Genomic DNA, 21,064 nt, shown 5'->3' on the forward strand with positions numbered 1-21,064 from the left:
TAGAACATTGGAAAAAAAGATCACCTTCTGCACTGCCTTGATCTGGAAGCAGGCAGGAAGCTACCTGCACTGGTATTTGCTCCAGTGGAATATTGGGCAGCAGTTTGAGGCAAAAGTCGGCACACTCATCACATTGACTTGGATTTGAACACAGCCATCCATACAAATAGTGGCTATTTTAACCACACATTAACATCCATCCATACATCCACTCACTTATTGGCCCATATAGCTCCCCCAAACTTCAACGCGATGCCATCACCCTTAAAACTGCATGGAGGGCTATATGATGGTTGAAAACAACTTGTATAAAAGGCTGACAACAGATGCAAATAAGCAATGCACACTTCCTGCAAGAAGATCTCCATGTCTCTGGAAGAAAACACTCAGAAACCTGCAATTCCTGCTGACTTGTCACAACTAACTTCACAATATCTTTTAGCAGCAGCTGCTCATGCACTCATGTATGGAGGTTACTTACTGAAAACGGAGGGTTCCTCGAGAGGTGTGGTCCCTATCTGGACTCCATACATGGGCAAGCATGCGCTGGAGCTGGAACCATTTGAAGTAGCATCCGTCGACTCGCATGTGCGTCATGCATCTGCAATGTGGTGCGTCTGAAGTCTTATGTGACTGCGCGGGTTGACGCCCTCCTCCAGTTCTCTCTTACCCACAGACACAGAGCCCGTAGCAGAGGTACTGGGGGCTGGGATTGGAATCCAGATAGGGACCACACATCTCAAAGAACCCTCAGTTACAGTAAGTAATCCCAGTTTCTTCTTCAAGTGCTGGCCCCATATAGATTTCCTACGTGGGTAGCAGAGTGAGCAGTACTCAGTGTGGAGGTGGGCGCGAGGGCTCGGTAGAAGTGAGAGTTTGCAGGACTGCGTGGCCGACCGCCACATCTGCTGCTGCTGACTGGGCTATGGTGTAGTGAGCAGTGAAAGTGTGGGTGGAGAACCACGTTGCTGCTTTACAAAACATCTTGCCATTGGTCATCTGCTCTTGTGGAGTGGGCAGTAATGCTAGGGGGTGGAATGACTCAGGAAAGGAAGTAACACTATGTGATGCAGCGGGAGATCCATTTAGAGAGGTGTTCGGAGGAGATGGCGAGGCCTTGCCAGTGTTCCACTATAGTGAGAAAGAGTCTGGGTGATGCTCGGAAAGCGTGGATGTGTTGGAGATAAAAGGCCAGCACACGACGGACATCAGGGGTGTGTGGTTTACAGTAAAAGGTTGGGAGGTGAATGACTTGGTTGCGGTGGAACGGCAAGTTCACCTTGGGAAGAAACTTGGGATGGAGTCGTAGAGAGACCTTGTCTTGTGGAATACAATAAAGGGTGGGTCAGCCATCATAGCTGCCCACTCACTGACTCGTCGAGCAGAGGTGATGGCCAATAAAAAGATCACCTTCAAGGACAAATGGGTGAGGAAGCAAGTGGACAGGGGCTCGAAGGGTGGCCTAGTGAGGGCTGAAAGGACAAGGTTAAGGTATCAAGGGAAAATAGGTTTCCAGACCAAAAGGGAAGGTATTGAGAAGACCGAAGGAATCGAGCAGTGGTTGGGTGGCTGAAGGCAGAGAAACCATCTATAGGCCGGAGGAAGGCACTGAGTCCCACCAGAAGAACTAGAATGGAGGAGTGGGCAAGATCCGAAAGGCAAAAGTGGAGCAGATAATCAAGGATGGTCGGCACAGATACGGCATGTAAGGGGTGACGGTGGTGGTATGCCCACACCATGAAGTGTCTCCATTTGGCTTGATACCATGCCCTGGTAGCCGGGCGTCTGCTATGTGTGAGGACATCCCGCACAGACGTGGAGCACACATTGTCTACTCGCGAGTCCCATCCAAATACCAGTTTGTGAGGTGAAGAGGGTCGAGGTTGGGGTGGTGGATCTGACTGTGTTGTTGTGTGAGGAGATTCGGGAGAGGAGGGAGATGGCTTGGAGGGCAAGCTGAAAGGTGAAGAAGATTGGTAAGCTAATACTGGCGTGGCCAGAAGGGGGGTGTTATTAATGATCTGGAGGATAGGGTGGATTGCACCCTCAGCAAGTTTGCAGAAGACACTAAGCTGGGGGCAATAGTAGATACCCTGGAGGATAACGATAGGATACAGAGTGACCTAGACAAATTGGAGAATTGGGCCAAAAAAAATCAGATGAGGTTCAACAAGGACAAGCGCACTTAGGATGGAAGAATCCCATGCACTGCTACAGTCTGGGGACTGACTGGCTAGGCAGCAGTTCTGCAGAATAGGACCTGGGGGTTACAGTGGACAAGAAGCTGGATGAGAGTCAACAGTGTGCCCTTGTTGCCAAGAAGGCTAACAGCATGTTGGGCTGTATTAGTAGGAGCATTGCCCACAGATCACGGGAAGTGATCATTCCCCTCTATTCGGCACTGGTGAGGCTGCATTTGGAGTACTGTGTACAGTTTTGGGCCCCTCACTACAGGAAGGATGTGGAGAAATTGGAGAGAGTCCAGAGAAGGGAAACAAAAATTATTAGGGAGCTGGAGCAAATGACTTATGAAGAGAGGCTGAGGGAACTAGGCTTGTTTAGCCTGCAGAAGAGAAGAATGAGGGGGGATTTGATAGCAGCCTTTAACTACCTGAAGGGGGGTTCCAGGGAGGATGGAGCTAGGCTGTTCTCAGTGGTGGCAGATGACGGAACAAAGAGCAATGGTCTCAAGTTGCATTGGAGGAGGTCTAGGTTGGATATTAGGAAAAGGTTTTTCACTAGGAGGGTGGTGAAACACTGGAATGGGTTATCGAGGGAGGTGGTGGAATCTCCATCCTTAGGGGTTTTTAAGGTGCAGTTTGACAAAGCTCTGCCTGGGATGATTTAGTTTGGGTTGGTCCTGTTTTGAGCAGGGGGTTAAACTAGATGACCTCCTGAGGTCCCTTCCAACCCTAATCTTCTATGATTCTATGAGGATGAGGACTACTTCATGAGGAGGTCTTGCCTCACTTTGCGGAGAACTTGTGGGAGGACTGGTATGGGTGGTAAGGCGTAATGTAGTTCTGCTGTCCAGGAGAGGAGACATGCATCTCCTTGAGAACTCTGCCTGAGAGCACCTCTGGAGCAGAAGAAGAGAAGCTTGTGGTGGACAGTTGTCATGAAAAGGTCCTATCGTGGTTTGCCCCACTGGCAGAAGATGGATCGAAGAGTGGGATCATGAAGTTCCCACTCATGGTTGCAATGAAAGGAGCAGCTGAGAGCGTTCACAAGGTTGTTGTCAGTACCCGGTAGATGAACTGCATGAAGTGGAACATCATGTCATAGGCACCAGTTCCACAGGGTGGATTCTCTCCAGACAGAGAGTCAGAGATCTGGCTCCACCTTGTTTGTTTATATATACACAACAACTGTCATGATGTCTGAGAGAGTTGCACATGTCTGGAGCAGATAAGAGGAAGAAGCACTTGGCAGGCACGCTGGACAGCTCATAGTTCTAGGATGCTGATGTGCATCCTTGCTTCTTCAGGGGACCAGAGGCCTTGGGCTGTATGGCCCTCTGTGTGAGCGCCCCAGCCCATGAGTGACACATCCATGGTGAGGGTGTCATGGGGCATAAGAGGGCTGAAGGGAGTGCCCGCCATGACCTTGGACGGGTTGCACCACCATGAGAAGGAAGTCACAACTGAGGGTGAGAGAAGGACCCGTTTGTGGATCATATACAGAGTGAAGCCACAGTTGAAGGTATTTCATGTGAAGGCGGGCATACGGAGTGACTGAGGTGCATGCCACCATGTGTCCCAGAAATGAAAGGCACTGTCAGAGGTGTGTACAGTTTTGCAAGGAGGGAAGTGAGGGCAGCGGAGTGATCCATCGGAGGGAAGGCCTGTCTTACAAGGGATTCCAAGCACGCGCCTATAAAGATGTGTTCTTGGGTAGGCATGAGGGTAGAGTTGTCCTTGTTGATCCAGATGCCTAAACTGATGAAGAGGTCCTGCAGTGTATGGATGGCAATGAGGAGGCGTTCATGGGACAACGCCACTAGGAGCCAGTCATCCAGGTATGGAAACAGGGAGTAACTCAGGCATTGCATACAGACCGCAACTACTGCAAAGACCTTTGTGAAAACACAGGGGGCTGTGGTGATCCCAAAAAGGAGGACACGGAATTAGTAATGGGAGCGTCCCACCATAAAATGAAGGAATTTGTGATGGGTGGGATGGATGTCCACATGGAAGTATGCATCCTTCATATCAAGAGCCTTCCAGAGGGAAGGGAGGAGATGATTTGGGGGAGTGTGACCATTTGGAAATAGAACTTGAGGATAAACTGGTTTAATGCCCGTAGAACCAGAATGGGGCAAAGGCCACCTCCTTTTTTTAGTATAAGGAATTAGGGGGGTAGAAGTCATGACCACGATTGTGACCTGGAACATGTTCTATGGCACCCTTTTGGAGAAGGTCGTGTTGAGATGGGTCTCCATGGCCACCCACGGGGAGGGTGATGAGGAGGGAAAGTGAAGAACTCTATGAGGGACCCCTGGTGCATGATGTCTAATACCCAGTGATTGGTGGTAATCTTGCTCCAATTGTGTGCAAAAAGAGGAAGACGGCCCCTGAATACAACTGGGGAGACTGAATGAGGAGTGGAGAGGGGTGAATGGATCTCAAGGGAAGAGTCAAAAGGGTTGTTTGGAGGGGCACTGTGGGAAAGTGGAGGAGGTGGAGGTGATGGGATATGTAAGTCATTGGGAGCATTGGTGGTGGCAGGGCTGTTCCTGCTGGCACAGAGGGTAGAGTAGATAGGCAGATCGGGTGGGATATCGAGTTTGGAGGGAAACCTGGTTTCAGTGGCAAGTTGGAGCCAAAGTATAAAGGCCCAAGGACCGAAGCATGGCATGAGAGTCTTTGAGCGAGTGAAGACTCTTGGTCTGAGTGCTGAAAAGTTTCTGATTATCGAAAGGGAAGTCCTCAAAGGTGGTTTGGACCTCCTGAGGGAAACCAGAAGTCTGGAGGCAGGAATCCCTGTGAAGAACCACACCTTATGTCAGGGAGCATGATCCCATATCTGCTGCATCGACTGCTGTTTGCAGGTGGATGTTGGTCACTAGTTTACTCTTGTCAATGAGGGACTTCAATTCTGTTTGTTTATCCTCCAAAAGTGAGGCTTGAAATTCCACCACTTTAGAGTACGAGCAGAAGTCATACTTTGCCAGTATAGCAAAGGTAGCTGGCAATATGAAATTGCAGGCCCGCTGACGAATAAACTTTGCGGCTGAATGGGTCAAGATTTTTGGCCGCTAGATCTGGAGGAGTAGTCTTAAAATGCTGCTGTTGGGCACACTCTGTTGCCACTTGTACCACAAGAGAATTGGGCGGTAAGTGTGTGAAAAGGAAGTCAGTGCCCTTGGCTGGGACAAAGTAGCATCTGTCTGTTCATTTGGGTGTTGCGGTACAGGATGACTGGACATGCCAGACAGCCTGGACTGCTTGAAGGAGTGCACTGTGGATAAGGAGCACAGTGCGTGGGGGTCCCGCTGGTTGTAGGATATCCAGGAACTCATCCTAGGGGTCTTTTACATTCTCAGCTGGAAGGGGAGGGCCGTTGCTATGTGACACAGAAGGTCTTGGTACTGGCCATGATCATCGGAGGAGCAGAGGGAGAGAGGGATGAGGGGGACAATGAGGCTCCAGTCGGGATCAGTGGTTCTGGCAGTTCCTGCAGTGCCGACAGTGCCAGGGGAATGATGGTGTCCCGTGGTTCCTCATAGACCGAGGGAGGGGCAGTGTAAACGGGTGAAGGCCGATGATGAGGTGGCAGTGGTACTCCATGGCCACCATTGGGATCCGAATAGTGCCAATAGGACAGGCATACGGGTCTGCTTGCACTGGTGGCACGTAGGAGTATCGGAACCACAGCTCTGCATGTGGTGCATACTCTGGCACGTAAATCAGGCGTTGCAGTTCTGGACTATGGACACTTGCCGGTGAAAAAGCAGGGCCCGGTTCCGAGGACCATTCGCAGTCTGATGGCTGGTCCGGGAAGAGTGGAACCATCAGGGTGGGCGGAGCCAGCGATACGGGTACGGTCTGTGATGAAGTTCCAGGCTGTAGGGTCAGCAGTTGACAGAGGAGCAACGGCTCTTTCGCTGGTGATGGAGGTGGCATGATCCCAGGTGATCCGTGCTGAAGTAGGGAGTCTGCAAAGGGCAGAAGCAGCTCTGCTGTGGTCGTGAGGGGAGACAGTCAACCAAGCGTGCGCAGTACCTGGCACGAGAGGCCAGACAGAACTGAAAGAATGGACAGAGCCAGGAGTTCCAGTGGTGGTCCAGTGACCGAGGCGGAAGACGTTTGGTCATGGTGATGCTTAGTCTTGTGTTCTGCCTTAGATTTCTTTGGAGGTAGTGCTGACAGATCAGCATAAGACTTCTCGTCCAGCCTGGTATGACTCAGGAAGGTAACGCTGCGTTTAGAGGTAGTATCTTTCGGGGATCTGCCCCTGTACCTGTGGCGGTGCTTCTTATGAACACGATGGGCTTTTGCTGGTACCACCCTGGCAGGTGAAGTGCTCACCGATGGTGAGGCTGGGCGCTCTGGTAGGTCCGCTAGTGCCATACTCGAGTGCACATGTAGGTGCATCACCTCCTCTATGAGGTGCTTATGCAGTCTGAGTTCTCCGGCCTCATGGGCTTGCAACGGGAAGGAGCAGCAGATGGAGCAATGGGCAGTGACATGGGTCTCACCGAGGCAATAAAGACAGTGTTGGAGCACGGGCACGAAGTACAGTTCTTAAAACCGGCTTGTCAGGGCATAGTCTCCCACAGCAGGTAGGACGCCCCGCGTGGGGTTGGATGCTCAGAACCTAACTATACTATGACTACTAACTAACTACTTACTCATAATAGAACTATATACAACAATAGAAACAGTCTTTAAGCTCTATAGTTCAAAGAACGAGGAGGAAAAGGTGTTCCAACTCTGGCCATGTGGCAGTAAGAGGGAACTCGGGGGGAGGAGGGGGACGGCATCGACCCACGCAGTCTCATAAGACCTTGGACATGCCATATGACCAATGCACGACACGCATGAGGGTTGACAGATACTACTTCAAACAGTTTCAGCTCCAGGGCATGGCGCGGATGTGCACCCATGTATGGAACCAACATAGGGACCAGCACTTGAAGAACCAGTGTTGCCAGTCCAGCGCCAATCTCAGATGAACAAGGGCATATTAAGGCTGACAGCTATGTCCTTGCAGACTGACAGCCACTCAGGGACATGGCATGCTGACAAAATTTAGAAACTCTAATCGATGTCCACTTGTTTGCAGCTTGGGACTCAGCTCCTGGATTTGGTTTAACAAGCTGCTGACTGGAACACAGCCAGAGTGGCTGCCACAATGCAGAAATTTGGCTTAGCCCAATCTTCAATGTGACTACAGGGCAGCGATGCAGATGGTCAAACATGTGGTGGAGGAGTGCACCATTAGAAGATTGGAGGGTGGAGTACAACACCTTGCTACCTTCGATGATGCAGCTAGATGACTGAATAATTTAGATATTGACTTGTGGTGCACATGACAATGACTTCCAGGTTCAATTCTGCAGCTCATAGCTAAGGATGAAACCACATACCCTGAGAAAGCTCCAGCTGTCACAGAATGTAGCAGACCATATCCATGAAGACACTACCTCATGCTCTGCATTAGCTCCATAGTGAATGCTAAAACCAGTCCTAAACCATTGTCTGGATATTCAAAGCCCTCCATGGGATTGCCCAGAGCTACCGGACAGCGCCTCTCTCTCCCTTTACAACCATGATCTCCCACAACAGCTACATTCTGCCACAACAATAAATCTACCCACAAGCAGTGGGAGATCTATGAGTGCAGGACACAGAACTGTCACAAGACTTGGATTTAGATAATGCAAGCAAGAGATTAGAATGACCACAGACCTGATCAGACCTGTGTTACTGAGCTTCCCTTTTCAAACAAACAATTGACCACCCATGCAGCTCCCCATTCACTTCCATTCCCATCTAACTGGCTACTAAAAGAAGGATGTGTGAGGATATTGCTCTCCCAAGAGGAAAGGTCCTCATCTGTGAGCTCCTACTTCTCTACCCCCTCATGCTGCATTTTCCCATCAGAACAGCTATCCCAGTCCCCAGGACACAATAAGAAGTGGTGGCTGGGCTGGGATATGTGGAGTATGCTAGAATATGTTAAATATCATCAGCTACATCATAAATATTATCACACAGATCATATGTTATCAGAGAATACATTTTAATCATATTTAATTGCATTTTCAAAAATGTCTTATTATTATTAAAACTACCCCAAATGGAATTACTAAACTTAATGTTTCAAGATTTAAGCAGCTGCTTGACTGTGATCAACAGTCTAACACTGGCACTTTTATCTGCCCAGACAGCTCTGGACTTGTCCCCTTCTTTCATACAACTTCCCATGCCCTTCCTCTTCTCTACTCCACACCGCAGGTCTTGCTACAGGCACCCTTGGTCAGGAACATGGAAAGATTCAAATACCTCCAAACTTTGAAAAACAGAGAGAGAGTGAGAAAGAGAGGAAATACTACCCTCACTCACAAACATAGAACTGGCATCTCCAGTTAGAGCGTAAACAATGAGACCCCAGGCAAATCTGGTAACAGGAAGTTAAAATTAAACTTCCATTGCTGTCACTGAATTATGATGTGAATTCCTTAAGAAGAAGAAGAAGATGCTATTTCGTTATCAATATAGCATGTGGTTAGATAGGGACATGGCATGCACAGTGAGGTTTCATGTTTTATATAATCATTGCCTCTAGCACAATGCTAACCCCCATAGAGGAAGCAAATGTATTTCTGGAAGGCCACTTAAACTATTTTCCTTTTTAACAACTATTCACTAGCCCTAAATGGGTTGGAGGGTATTGAGGCTAGGACTCAGCTAACCAGTACTTGACTAAGAGTAAGAAGGAAAGTCAAATTTGTTTACTTAGGGCCTGATCCTCCTCCTATTGAATTCAATAGCAAGTCTCTCCCCTACTACACAGCAAGAGTTGGTGGCTACATTCTAAGGCCACCAAAAAAATTATTGCGAGAACCACTGCACTAGATACTCCATTGACAGGTAATTCAGAAAAGCAAAAAAATTAGACAGCAGCAATCTAACAAATAGAAACTCTGAGCAGTGCTGACAGAAGGGCTGATGCACAAACAAGGAAGTAAGGTTTTTAAAAGCACTGTGTCATTTTCAGCTCATTTAGAAACATCTGGAGCCAGATTCACAGCTGTCACAGAATCGGTATTGCTTCAGTGGAGTCAGTAGAGTAAGTCCAGTTTACACTGGAATCTGGCCCAAGAGACTCAAAAACAATACTTTAGCTAAATAATAATAGAGACCAACACCAAGAAGAAAATGAAATATTTTCAAGAGTATCAAAAGAGGACAAAAACAAAGACTAATGTAAAACTATTTATAATTTACTGCACAACAGCCCTTGAAGGGAACTACAGCATTTTCTGAAGCACAGTCCTTGGTTGAATAAATCCCCCCCATGAATTGTTTTTGGAAAGGCTTATTGTTTTACCTCACACTTCTCCACTGCTGGTTGCTGCCCACACTCTGAGCTGTTCCCTGCCACGATGCCAGCCCGCAGGCTCTCACTGTCCCCAGTCCCCTCCTCCACAGAGTAGGTTTTTGAGTGATTGCCACGACGGTGTGATGGACTCCGGTTCTGTGCCAGGCTAAGCTGCTTGCGGAGAGCCCGGTTCTCCTCCTCCACCTCCCGCATCCGTATTTCCAAGCTCTCCCGCTCCCGCTGGTTGGAGGCTGTGTAATGAGGGCTATGGGGTTGAGATTCAATTGGCGACAGCGACACCGCTTTCCCATCTAAGAAATGCAAAATAATATCTGGATGAGAGCAGGGTTAACATTTTGTGTGCGCTTTATATTTAAAAAAAAACAACCCACAGACATTTATTTCAAACAATCCACATCTAACATAGACTAAAGGCCCTTCCAAGAAAAGACTTAAGCACATATTTAAAGTTTAGGCAAGTGCTTCAGTCCTATTGACTTCAAGTCCCATTAACTTCAAAAGGAACTTAAGTATATACATAAAGACGAGCACGTTTGTCTTGGATAGGGCTGTTTGTCTTCCATTTGGGGCAAAACAATGAGGAAAGGAAGGATTTAATATAATGACAATTAATATACAGTTAGAGGAAGTGACAATGAATATACTTTGAGGGAAGAAAATGGTTTTTTTTTAAAAAAGGTATGAGACAAAGTATTTTTTCTATTTCCCCACCCAAAAAATTGCAGCATATCAGGTGTCACATCTTGCCAAGCATTGATCTCGAAAAATTTCATATGTGAGAAACTGATTTACATCACTCAGGAGAGATCCAAGATGCATGAGCAGGAAAACAATTACATATAATGTACCCTAGAATGGATAATTCCATCGTCTGTTCCAGGTGTGTTATTGCCACAAGGGTTTAGAAAAAGAAAATGGAGAGAGGCAGCCAGTCTGTTAGTGACAGAGACATTCTTCCAAATCGCTTTTAACAGAGCAATATATTCAGTGCAAATGTTTGGGAGGTGATTAAAAAAAAAATCTAGTGTTAAATAATTTTCAGTTAAAATTAAATGAGACCAATAAAATGAATGGTTACAGGTCTCCACAGAGTAGCAAGACAGTCTTCAGTTAACAAGGGCTAAGTCACTACAACATGTCACTGCAACAAGGATGATGGGTTGAATATCTTGTACTGAGTGCTTCTCAAAAATAAACTTTCCACCCACATGCATTTTAAAAAGCTGCACTGTTTAACAATCCCCTTCCCTGTGCATAATCACACCGGCTTTATCAAGCAGTCACCAATTTGTGAATGGCTTAGAGAAAACAAAATCTCACAGTTATTGCTGAGCTATCCTGATTACCAGGACATTCCCTCATTCTCAGACTCAAATTTATCTCCCTGCTGCAAAGACCTGTTCATCTCTTGCTCTACTGTTTCTTTCTTACTTGATCAATGCTATACTCCACAAATTGAGATAATGAAAAACTGCTATAGAAATGAGAACCACTTTTAAAACCTCCGCTGCTGCACATCAGATATATCACACAAATATGCATACTTATATTTATATAAATTAAAAAAATGGTTGCTATTTATTCAACTCTCAGAATACAGCTGTGCCCCTCCCCCAAACCCATTTGATTTTTTAAAAATTTGAATAAGTTTGATCGATATGTCTGAGTTTGTAAATATGTGTAAAGACAGAAATCTGATGCTCGTTGATTGATATCTGTAACTCGTTAAAACTCTCCAAATGGTTATTTTTCACATAGACAAACAAAACAAAAAACAAAAAAAAATGTTAAGGTTGCAAAGCCAAGCACATAACAGTTAGGAAATGCCAGTGTTAGAGTTGCCTGTGCAAACTAACTTGCCCCCTTGTGAATATGCATTATGACACGATTTTAATGGATCACATCCTTTTCTTTTCACTGGACCCCTCCTCATTCAGGAATATTCAACACAAAACTCTAACACTAGCAAAACTAACTCTTTCTTAGAGCTGGCCAAAACATGTGGGGGGGAAATTAGCAAAAGTGTTTTCATCGTATTTTCAAAATTTGAAGAAAAAAATTCAACCAATTCTATAGTTATTTATGACAATTTTGTATGCCTTTTAAGTGTTTTTTTGTAAAAATTCAAAATTTTTGCTGCAGGGCTGGTGACACCCAGTTCCTGACGGTGCAATGGAAGGAGGCTGCCACTCCTGCTGACATCTATCAATTGATCTTTTTTCATTGATTTCTGTGTGCCAGCTGAAATCGACGTTTACTGACATCTATTGATTTAAATCAAATCCTGCCAACCCTAGCTATCTGATATGAAATTCTACCTAGAAAGTGTTAAATATAGAGAGGTTTTTTCCTCCAAAGAATCTCACAAGACAAGGACTCCCAAACTTTGTCATCACGACCCTATTTTAATGAAGTATTTCCTGACAGGGCCCCAGACAGCATGGCGTCCTCCACCTACTACAGACTGCTGCAATCCCATCTGCTCATAGCGCGAACCTATTTGGGGTCACGACCCACAGTTTGGGAACCATTGTGTAAGGGCTACTACTGCAACGCCCTCTGCACAGTACTGCTTTGTCACCAATTTGTGATTTTCTTATGAGTCTCGCAATAGAAGGTATTTTTCTTAAAACCCCAACTACTGGACGCAAGTGACTGTCAATTTCTCAGCATTCATTTAAAAGAAAAAGAAGTGTCTAGCCCTCATAGGTACAGAGAAAAGCCTGAAAATATTAACTGGTTTGACCTAAAGGCTCAGAACAAAAAGCAAATAAAAGAATCCAAAACTTAAAAACTAAAAACAAACAAACAAAAAAAAACAACCCCCACCCAACATGACTTTTAAGCCAAATTCATGATTTTGGGGACCTGGCTCATGATTTCTGAATGCTTTAGGGTTGGCAGTTCTGGTACTGTGCGGGTTAAATATTCTTGAATGGATGGAGACTTGCAGAGACATTGACTTCAGTGGACATATAATTACAGATGAACCTCTCTGAGGAGTTTCTTAACATTGCAGAGCAGTTTGATATATGGGCTTAACCTTCATGCCCGCTTGACTTAGCCCATGATCAATTTTAAGAACAACGTTATGTTTATTTGTTTCACCTGGCCTTTAAGAGAGGTAGGTGGATTGAGGTACAGGTTGATACAAGGAAGCACTAGTATTTGATTGATTGAGTATGCTGCTTGATAGACGGGTTGAGTTGATTGTACTGCACCTTAGTTTTAAATATTTGGCAGGGTGCTCTAAACTGATGTATGGGCATTTTTTAATTAATCTGAATGAAAATAAAATAAAAACTATACATAACGAGGACTGCGTGAGTTTGGGCTGAGAGCATTCCCAGGTAAGAATACAAGGAAGCAGACAGTGTGCTGTGAGACAACTAGAAAGCTTTAGAAAGCTATAACAAAATACTGAATGAAAGAATTCATTTTTGTTCTTCATTTCGGGTTGTGGCTCTATGTTTGGTCCTTGGTAGGCTCAGACCTATTTTTTTTTATATTGGTGTCAAGCCTTTTACCCCAAGTCTTCTGTGCTAATGAAATTTTATCAAGGAAATTAAAAATGACTTGCTAAATTTCACTGCTTATAAACCACAAACTAAACACTGAAATTGGAATAATCATGGCATGGTAGCCAGAAGGCAGTGGTTTATCATCACAGTAGGAACGGTAAGTCGCAATCTGCTTCCCATGTCTTAACCCTTAATGGATCCAAAAAAATACATTAACAGTAAAAGAAAATTAATTCTACAGTATTATCCCTATTTTATAAATGGGGAAATTGAAGAACAAAGAGATTAAGTACATATGAACATAACAATGGCCATATGGGGTCAGACCAATGGTCCATCTAGTTCACTATCCTGTCTTCTGACAGTGGCTGGTGCCAGGTGCTTCAGAGAATATGAACGGAACAGGGCAATTATCGAGTGATCCATCCCCGGTTGCCCAGTCCCAGCATCTGGCAGTCGGAAGCTTAGGGACAACCAGAGCATGAGACTGCATCCCTGACCATCTTGGCTAATAAGACCTACCCTCCATGGAGAGAGAAAAGTGCCACCTACTGGGCATTTATACCCTTTCCTGGAGCACAAGACTTTTTCCCTTCCAGGCTTCCCCATCCACGCACTCTCCTTAGCTTATCAGATCATCCATTCACAACCCAGGTGTGTAATGTGCCCAAGGACAAAATCTGAGTCAGTGACAGGGGGTCAGGAATAGAACCCTTGAATTCCTGGCTCCTAAGTACTACATGATGCCCCATGTAAGTATATTGTCTAGATGTTTCTGCTAAAACGATCAGGAGTGAAAAATTCCTGATATAAAGACACTGCCTACCATATCACATTTAACTCTGAGTTTGTAACTACACTGGCCATGCCTAGATTGGGGGAAAAGGTTGTGTTTTAAAATGCATTAGCTAGCATGTTTTTCAAATACTAGTGCAGACAGAGTTTAACACCTTTAAAGGCATATTAGCTAGTCATGGTCAATCTTAGGCTCACTCCTAGATAAGATGAATGTTACAATTAACACATCTCACAGCTAACCTTTCAGTCTGTCTGATTGCAGAGCCAGGAAAAGGACACTCCTTTAGTTTACATTCAGTTCACATTTGAAAAGGTTTTTCTTTGCAATTTTCAGGAAAAGAAACTTAACATTTTAAAAACAAAAGCTGACATTCTGCAGAAAGAAATGGGGGTGGCTGGTGGCCACCCTTGTCAGTTTGCCTCTGGATCTCCCAGGAGCAAGATCACTCAAAGTCCATTAGGTAGCAATTTCTTCCCACAGGGAGCCTTGCAGAGAATTACAAGAGATCCAGATTGCAAGAGAAACAAAAAGAGTGGAGGCAGGAATGCCAACAGAAGCACTTTTTGTAGGTGGGTAGATGATTTCTTTTGTTTTGCAACACTGATTCAGCTTTAATCACTTATTACCTCAGCAGTTTTTGGACATCCGGCACCACTAACTATTATGGCAGATGTTGATTACAAGGACTGCAATGATGAAGTCAGGTTTGTTAATGGCTTGGTGTTTTAATGCCTATGTCTCCACACACGGATCCTAGGGAATTGTAACGGTGTCAGCATCTGCTGCTCGTGAGCGCCCCCCTTTGGCCATTACATGCTGGCAATCCCTCTTTTGAACGGGCCGACACCCACCTCCTCACAGGCATCCTATATCTGTTCAGGTGTGAGCTTTTTTTTTAAATTCTTTCAACGGGGTGGCACCTGCCTCTCATGAGCAAAAACCCCCCTCCCCAGCCAATGGTTCTTTCAGTGGGTCTTCAGCAACTCAGCCCTTTGGGCAAGTCCCCCTTTCCATAGTATATAGTGTCTAGTTCTTGCTCAAGGCCCTGGTATGGGGTCGTAGCACCAAGGCTTCCTCCCCGGAGACACTGCTTTCTTCAACAGCCCAACAAGGGGCTCTTCTCAGTAACCTCAGTTGGTGTCCTTTCGGCAGCCTTCCCTGTGCTCAATCTTCAACCACACCAGCAGGGCCAATAATGGTACCCCTGCTTGGTCTGGCTAGCTTCCAGGCTCAGTCCCCTGAGCTGAGCCTGCTTGCACTGACCTGTCCATGGTCCTGCTGCTCTTCCAGCCAGCCAGGCCCCAGTCCTCCCTCTGCAAGCTCCAGGCAGCAACTAACTGTTCTGCATCTGCTGCTTCCTTTTATATGATCCTTCTGGCCCGATTGGCTGCTCCAGCAGCCCCGCTGATTGGCTGCCTGTAAAACTTCTCCTCTGCTCTTTTTTGGGGGCAGGGCCTCTGGACCTACTTCACCCTGTCACAGGAATGCTAAATTTCTCATTCCCACATACACTGAGAATTTTTTCTCCCCTGTGTCCTATTGTAAGTTGTTCTAAGGTAATTTCAATTGGAATTAGACAATGATGCCCAAAGATCTGTTTTGGTATACCTATAGAACTGCTAAATGAAGCTGAGCAATTTACTGCAGAAGTCTGAATTGTAAACACAGCACTCTCTAATTCCAATATGAGTGAATCTCAAGAGGCACTTATGAATTTATTATACTGACTGCCTTTACAAAAAAACACGTGGGGGAAAGTAAATGAATTTTAGGCCACTCAGGAGGTCTCATTGGGAACACTAAAACTGAGCTCCTTGGAACAACTGCAGCACAGGAAAGAGCAAGTTAAGCTTCCTCACATTATCTTGCATAGGTTTCCTCACCCTTGACCTGGAGGGACCATTTCCACAAGTGTTAGCTCGAGTTGCCTTGGCCTATTCAAGACGCAGTGCTGATACTGCCAACTGAAGTGCTAAATGGGACATTCACCAGTTACTGCACTGAAAGCACCAACTGTTTTCATATAGGACATCAATCCTCAGGTAATTACTACTTTTGCTTGCTTATTGCCCTGGCCTGGATTCAGGTTCCAACTCGGCAAAGACCTTAAGCATGCATTGAACTTTAAGTCCATGCTCAAGTTCCACTGAAGTTAATGGGACTTAAACGCATGCTTAAGGTCTTTGCTGAACTGGAGCCTCAGACATAAAATCTCCTGCTCCACTGCATCCCAGCCTAGCCTGCAACTCTTTGCATTCTTCTTTTCTCATCTCCCACAGCAATCTATCATTATAAACATCATACTCTTGAGCAAAATATCCATTCACAATTAGTGTGTTTAGAAATTATATATATTATTACATACAAAAATCTACATTAAAAGAATGTAATGGCTGCAAAGTCAAACACTCAAAGTTAGGAAGTGAATGAATTAATTTTGCTAGTGCAGCCTTCATTTGGCCCCCCTAGTGCACATGCATTATAATAGTCATTAATTACATGATCACATATTGTTATGTCCACAGGATTCCTGCCTCATTCAGTGCACAGGATGGATGGTGTTCAATGAAGGCGCAGCCATTCAATATTTTGTTTTTTTTCCTCGTTACTCAGGCCTCATTTACTACACACTATTCAAACCCTACTCTGAAAAACAGAATTGTTAATTTCTTCATGGCCTTTTTCTATGGTGGTCACCACTATAATATATGAGTACTTCACAAACATTAACTTATTTTCACAACCCCCTATGAGGTGAGGGTACATTACTAGTCCAATTTATAGGTGGGGGACTGAGGTACATTAACGTCAAAAGTGTACATTAGTTTTGGGTGCCCAATTTGAGATGCCTATGGCCTGATTTTTAAGAGAATGTAGCATTTTATAGCAGTTTATATGTTCAAAACACAGCTCCCATTGACTTCAGTTGCAGCTGTGTGTGCTTTCACATCTGCAAATCAGATGCCAGGGTCTCAAGGTGGCATACCTAGCAAATGAGGAAAACAGTTTAGTGACCACCAGTGAAAAGTTTGGTTTAAGTGACTTGCCCAGCATCACATAGGAACTCTGCAGCAGATATAATTCAGCTCCCAAGGGTGGAATTCAACTGCCTAAACCACTAGACGATATATTTTCTGCCTGCAATTCCCTTTCGCATTCACAAACACACCTTCCTATCCCTGTTGTGTGCTCCAGGAGGTGAGGTCAGCCTTGCCTCCTGCATCTCTCGCGTTCCTTGAGTGGGTCCTGTGGGAGGGTACGCCCCACTCACCGCTCACCCATGGCTCTCCGGAATTCATCATCAGGCCCCTGCCCAGTGAGATTCTCCAGCTGCCCATGACGTGCAACCTGAGTCAGCTCAACACTATCCAGCTGGTCCACCTCCAAACTGTACCCAGAAAAGATCTACATGAACTCATGCTTCACACCATCCACTTCCTCCCGTCCCAGCCTGATACCAAGTGGCAGGACCTGCTGCCACCTAAGTAGGGCAAGGAACTCTGGTGGGCCACTCTGTTCTCCACTCTGGTCTCATGACCCACCAGGGATATTAGTTTATGGATCCTTCATGGAGCTGTGAGCACGGGTGTGTACCTCGCAAAATTCATGAACTCCCCTGACACTTGTCCCTTTTGTGCGAGAGGGAGACCGAGGCGCACATCTACATAGAGTGCATCAGGTTGCAGCCCCTCTTCTGGTTCCTCCAGGACCTCTTACTGAGGTTCTGGCTGCACTTTTCCCCATACTTCCTAATTGCTACACACCCCATCCGTGGCCCCACAAAGTCACAGTACCTCCTCCTCATCAACCTCCCCTGGCCACTGGCCAACACAGCCATCCATCATACCAAGAGGAGAAAGCTGGACATGGGGGTGCTTTGTGACTGTGGGGCCTATTTCTAGTCCTTTGTCTGATCCTGTCTCTGGGCAGAGTTTGTCTAGGCAGTGTCCATTAGATTCTTGGATGTCTTTGAGGAGCAATGGGCGCTGTCCAAGGTTCTCGGCTTGGTGCCCATCTCTGGACCCCTGACTCTTTACCTCTCACCTCACTTCCACTCCTGTTTTTTCATTTGTTGTGCACAGAAATCATTGTAGCTTGGGCTCAGTGGTTCATAAGAACATAAAAATGGCCATACTGGGTCAGACCAATGGTCCATCTAGCCCAGTATCCTGTCTTCCAATAGTGGCCAATGCCAGGTGCTACAGAAGGAACAAATCGAACAGGGAATCATCAAGTGATCCATCTGTCAGCCATTCCCAGCCTCTGGTAAACAGCAATCCCTGCTTATCCTAGCTAATAGCCATTGATGGACCTATCCTCCAAAAAATTATCTAGTTCTACTTTGAACCCAATTATAGTCTTGGCCTTCACAACATATTCTGGCAAGGAGCTCCACAGGTTGACTGTGTGTTGTCTGAAGAAATACTTTCTTTTTATTCCTTTTAAACCTGCTGCCTATTAATTTTATTTGGTGACCCCTAGTTTTTGTGTTATGAAGAGTAAATAACACTTCCTTTTTCACTTTCTCCACACCCATTATGACTTTATAAAACTCTATCATGGTGCCTCCCTTAGTCAACACTTTTCCAAGTGGAAAAGTACCAGTCTTATTAATCTCTCTTCATGTGGAAGCTTTTCCATACCCCTAATCATTTTTGTTGCCCTTTTCTGTAGCTCTTCCAATTCTGATATATTTAATATATCAATGACCCCAAGATCTCTTTCTTGAGTGGTAACAGCTAACTTAGACCCCATCATTTTATATGTATAGTTGGGATTCTCTTTTCAAATGTGAATTACTTTGCATTTATCAACACTGAATTTCATCTGCCATTTTGTTGCCCAGTCACCCACTTTTGTGATCCTTTTGTAACTCTTTGCAGTCTGTTTTGGACTTAACTATCTTGAGTAGTTGTGTATCATCTGCAAATTTTGCCACCTCACTGTTTACCCCTTTTTCCAGATTTTATGAATATGTTGAACAGTACTGATCCCAATACAGACCTCTGGGGCACACCACTATTTACCACTCTCCATTATGAAAACTGACTATTTATTCCTACCCTTTTTTCCCTATATTTTAACCAGTTGCTGATGCAGGAGAGAACCTTCCCTCTTATCCCATGACTGCTTGCTTTGCTTAAGAGCCTTTGGTGAGAGACCTTGCCCAAGACTTTAGGAAAATCTAAGTACACTATATCCATCCCTGTCCACATGCTTGTTGACCTCCTGCAAAGAATCCTAGAAGATTGATGAGGCATGATTTCCCTTTACAAAAACTGTGTTGACTCTTCCCCAACAAATCATATTCATCTATGTGTCTGATAATTCTGTTCTTTACTATAGTTTCAACCAATTTGCCTGGTACTGAAATTAGGCTTACTGGTCTGTAATTGCTGGGATCGCCTCTGGAGTGTATTTAAAAAAAATCAGCGTCACATTAGCTATCCTCCAGTCATCTGGTACAGAAGCTGATTTAAATAATATGTTACATACCACAGTTAGTAGTTCTGCAATTTCACATTCAAGTGCCTTCAGAACTCTTGGGTGGATACCATCTGGTCCTGGTGACTTATTACTGTTTTAATTTATCACTTTGTTCCAAAACCTCCTCCAATGACACCTCAGTCTGGGATACTTCCTCAGATTTATCACCTAAAAAGAATGGCTCAAGTTTGGGAATCTCCCTCACATCCTCAGCTGTGAAGACTGATGCAAAGAATTCATGTAGTTTCTCTGCAATAACTTTTATTTTCCTTGAGTTCTCCTTTAGTATCTCGATCATCCAGTGTTCCTCCCCCTTACTTGAAGGGGCAATCCTTTAGTTATGGGAAGACCTAGACCCGCCTGCCCCAGTACTATAAAGTGTACACACCTTCCTACTTCAGCAACAAATTCGGCAAGGGCCCAACCAACAACGGCATGAGTCATGACACAGCCCCAATTCATCCCCAGAGCACCATCCCTCCTGTGCAGTTAATGAAACACAATTCTGTGTAAAACACAGCACACGATTATATCATTAAGGACTATATCATAACGCATATGCACAAGAAGGCTGAATTAATGTTGCAAGAGCAGCTTTAATTCTTGCATTTCCTAACTGCAGGTTTGGGTTATTAAATTGAGAAAGGTTCAGGATAAGGAAGCAAAATACAGAAAGAGTTCATGTCAGTCTAATGGGCCAAAGGATAAACTCACTGAACATAGCATGATGAATCTGCTAAGCAGGACATTACCATTGCCATCAACCCCATCCCTATTGATCTATGACCTTCCAGGGTCACACAGGTACAACTCCTTCCTTAGACAAGAGAGGGGGAGGACAAAAGTTCTGTGGAAAGACCAAGGAACCTGGCACTTGGGGAAGTGCTGGTGAGCAGGAATGACAGAGAAGATAGAGGCAAGGGGAATTGTGTACAGAGCAGGCTGAAGCAGGGGCCAGGGAATTGCGGGAGGAACAGGGTGTGCCTTTTGGACACTACAGATGGGTTCGGGTCTATGATGAACTTGTGGAAAAGTAACAATGTCTGGGGCAAGGAAGTGGTGCAGAGGGGCTCCAATGGTATACACCGCTAACTGATCCTGGCCAGGAAAACTGCAAGTTCTTACTTGTTTTTAAATGGAAAACTGGATTGGAAAGGGCACACAGACAGAAGGCCTGAAAAGCCTAACACTCAACAGGACTGCCCCACAGGGGCCCCAACAAGAATCTCTATACCTCGCTTTGAGTTGTAACTATTTAAGCCACTGAACCTAGGGTATCTGTAACTTTTCCCTTTCGTGCCACCCATAGTAAAATACCCCTTCACTTTAGCCATGTGTTGAGTGGTTATGGGGACTAGCACTTACAGAGCTTAGCAGCTGAAGCATCTTCACCATTTGTCTCCAAGTCGCAGCACTGAGCAGCTATAATAGGTACAATATTATGTGTTTTCCTCAGAATGTGGCACTGGTTCTTTCAGCAGTATTTATTTTTTCTAGATAACCAAATTTCCGAACTAAATGTTAAGATTCCCATCTTATTTGTAAATTAAAAACAAGAGCCAACAAGCATTAGTGTACCTTGTTAATTACTTTGTCTACAAAATAGCCTCTCTTTTTTCCCCTCTTTCTGTCTTCCTCCTTATCTTCCCCTCCCTGCTTGCACTGCCTGGCAGAATTCATGTGTCCC

General features: G+C 45.2%; 1 protein-coding gene across 6 annotated transcripts in view; it reads right to left on the reverse strand.

Moving 5' to 3' along the window:
* Window positions 1–21,064, reverse strand: part of LARGE1 (LARGE xylosyl- and glucuronyltransferase 1) — a 358,507-nt gene that overhangs the window by 184,014 nt on the left and 153,429 nt on the right. For 5 of the 6 annotated variants that reach the window (XM_067559399.1, XM_067559395.1, XM_067559397.1 and 2 more), the window contains one exon: window positions 9,559–9,860. In XM_067559399.1, coding sequence (XP_067415500.1) covers window positions 9,559–9,860 — 302 coding nt within the window. Of the gene's footprint in view, window positions 1–9,558; window positions 9,861–15,153; window positions 15,193–21,064 lie in introns of those variants that run through there. The other variant, XM_067559400.1, reaches the window with a different exon arrangement.

This window comes from Emydura macquarii, unplaced genomic scaffold, assembly GCF_026122565.2.
Source record: "Emydura macquarii macquarii isolate MOO-44397 ecotype Brisbane River unplaced genomic scaffold, CSIRO-AGI_Emac_v2 contig_2205, whole genome shotgun sequence".
In the NCBI taxonomy this organism is placed as follows: domain Eukaryota; kingdom Metazoa; phylum Chordata; order Testudines; family Chelidae; genus Emydura; species Emydura macquarii.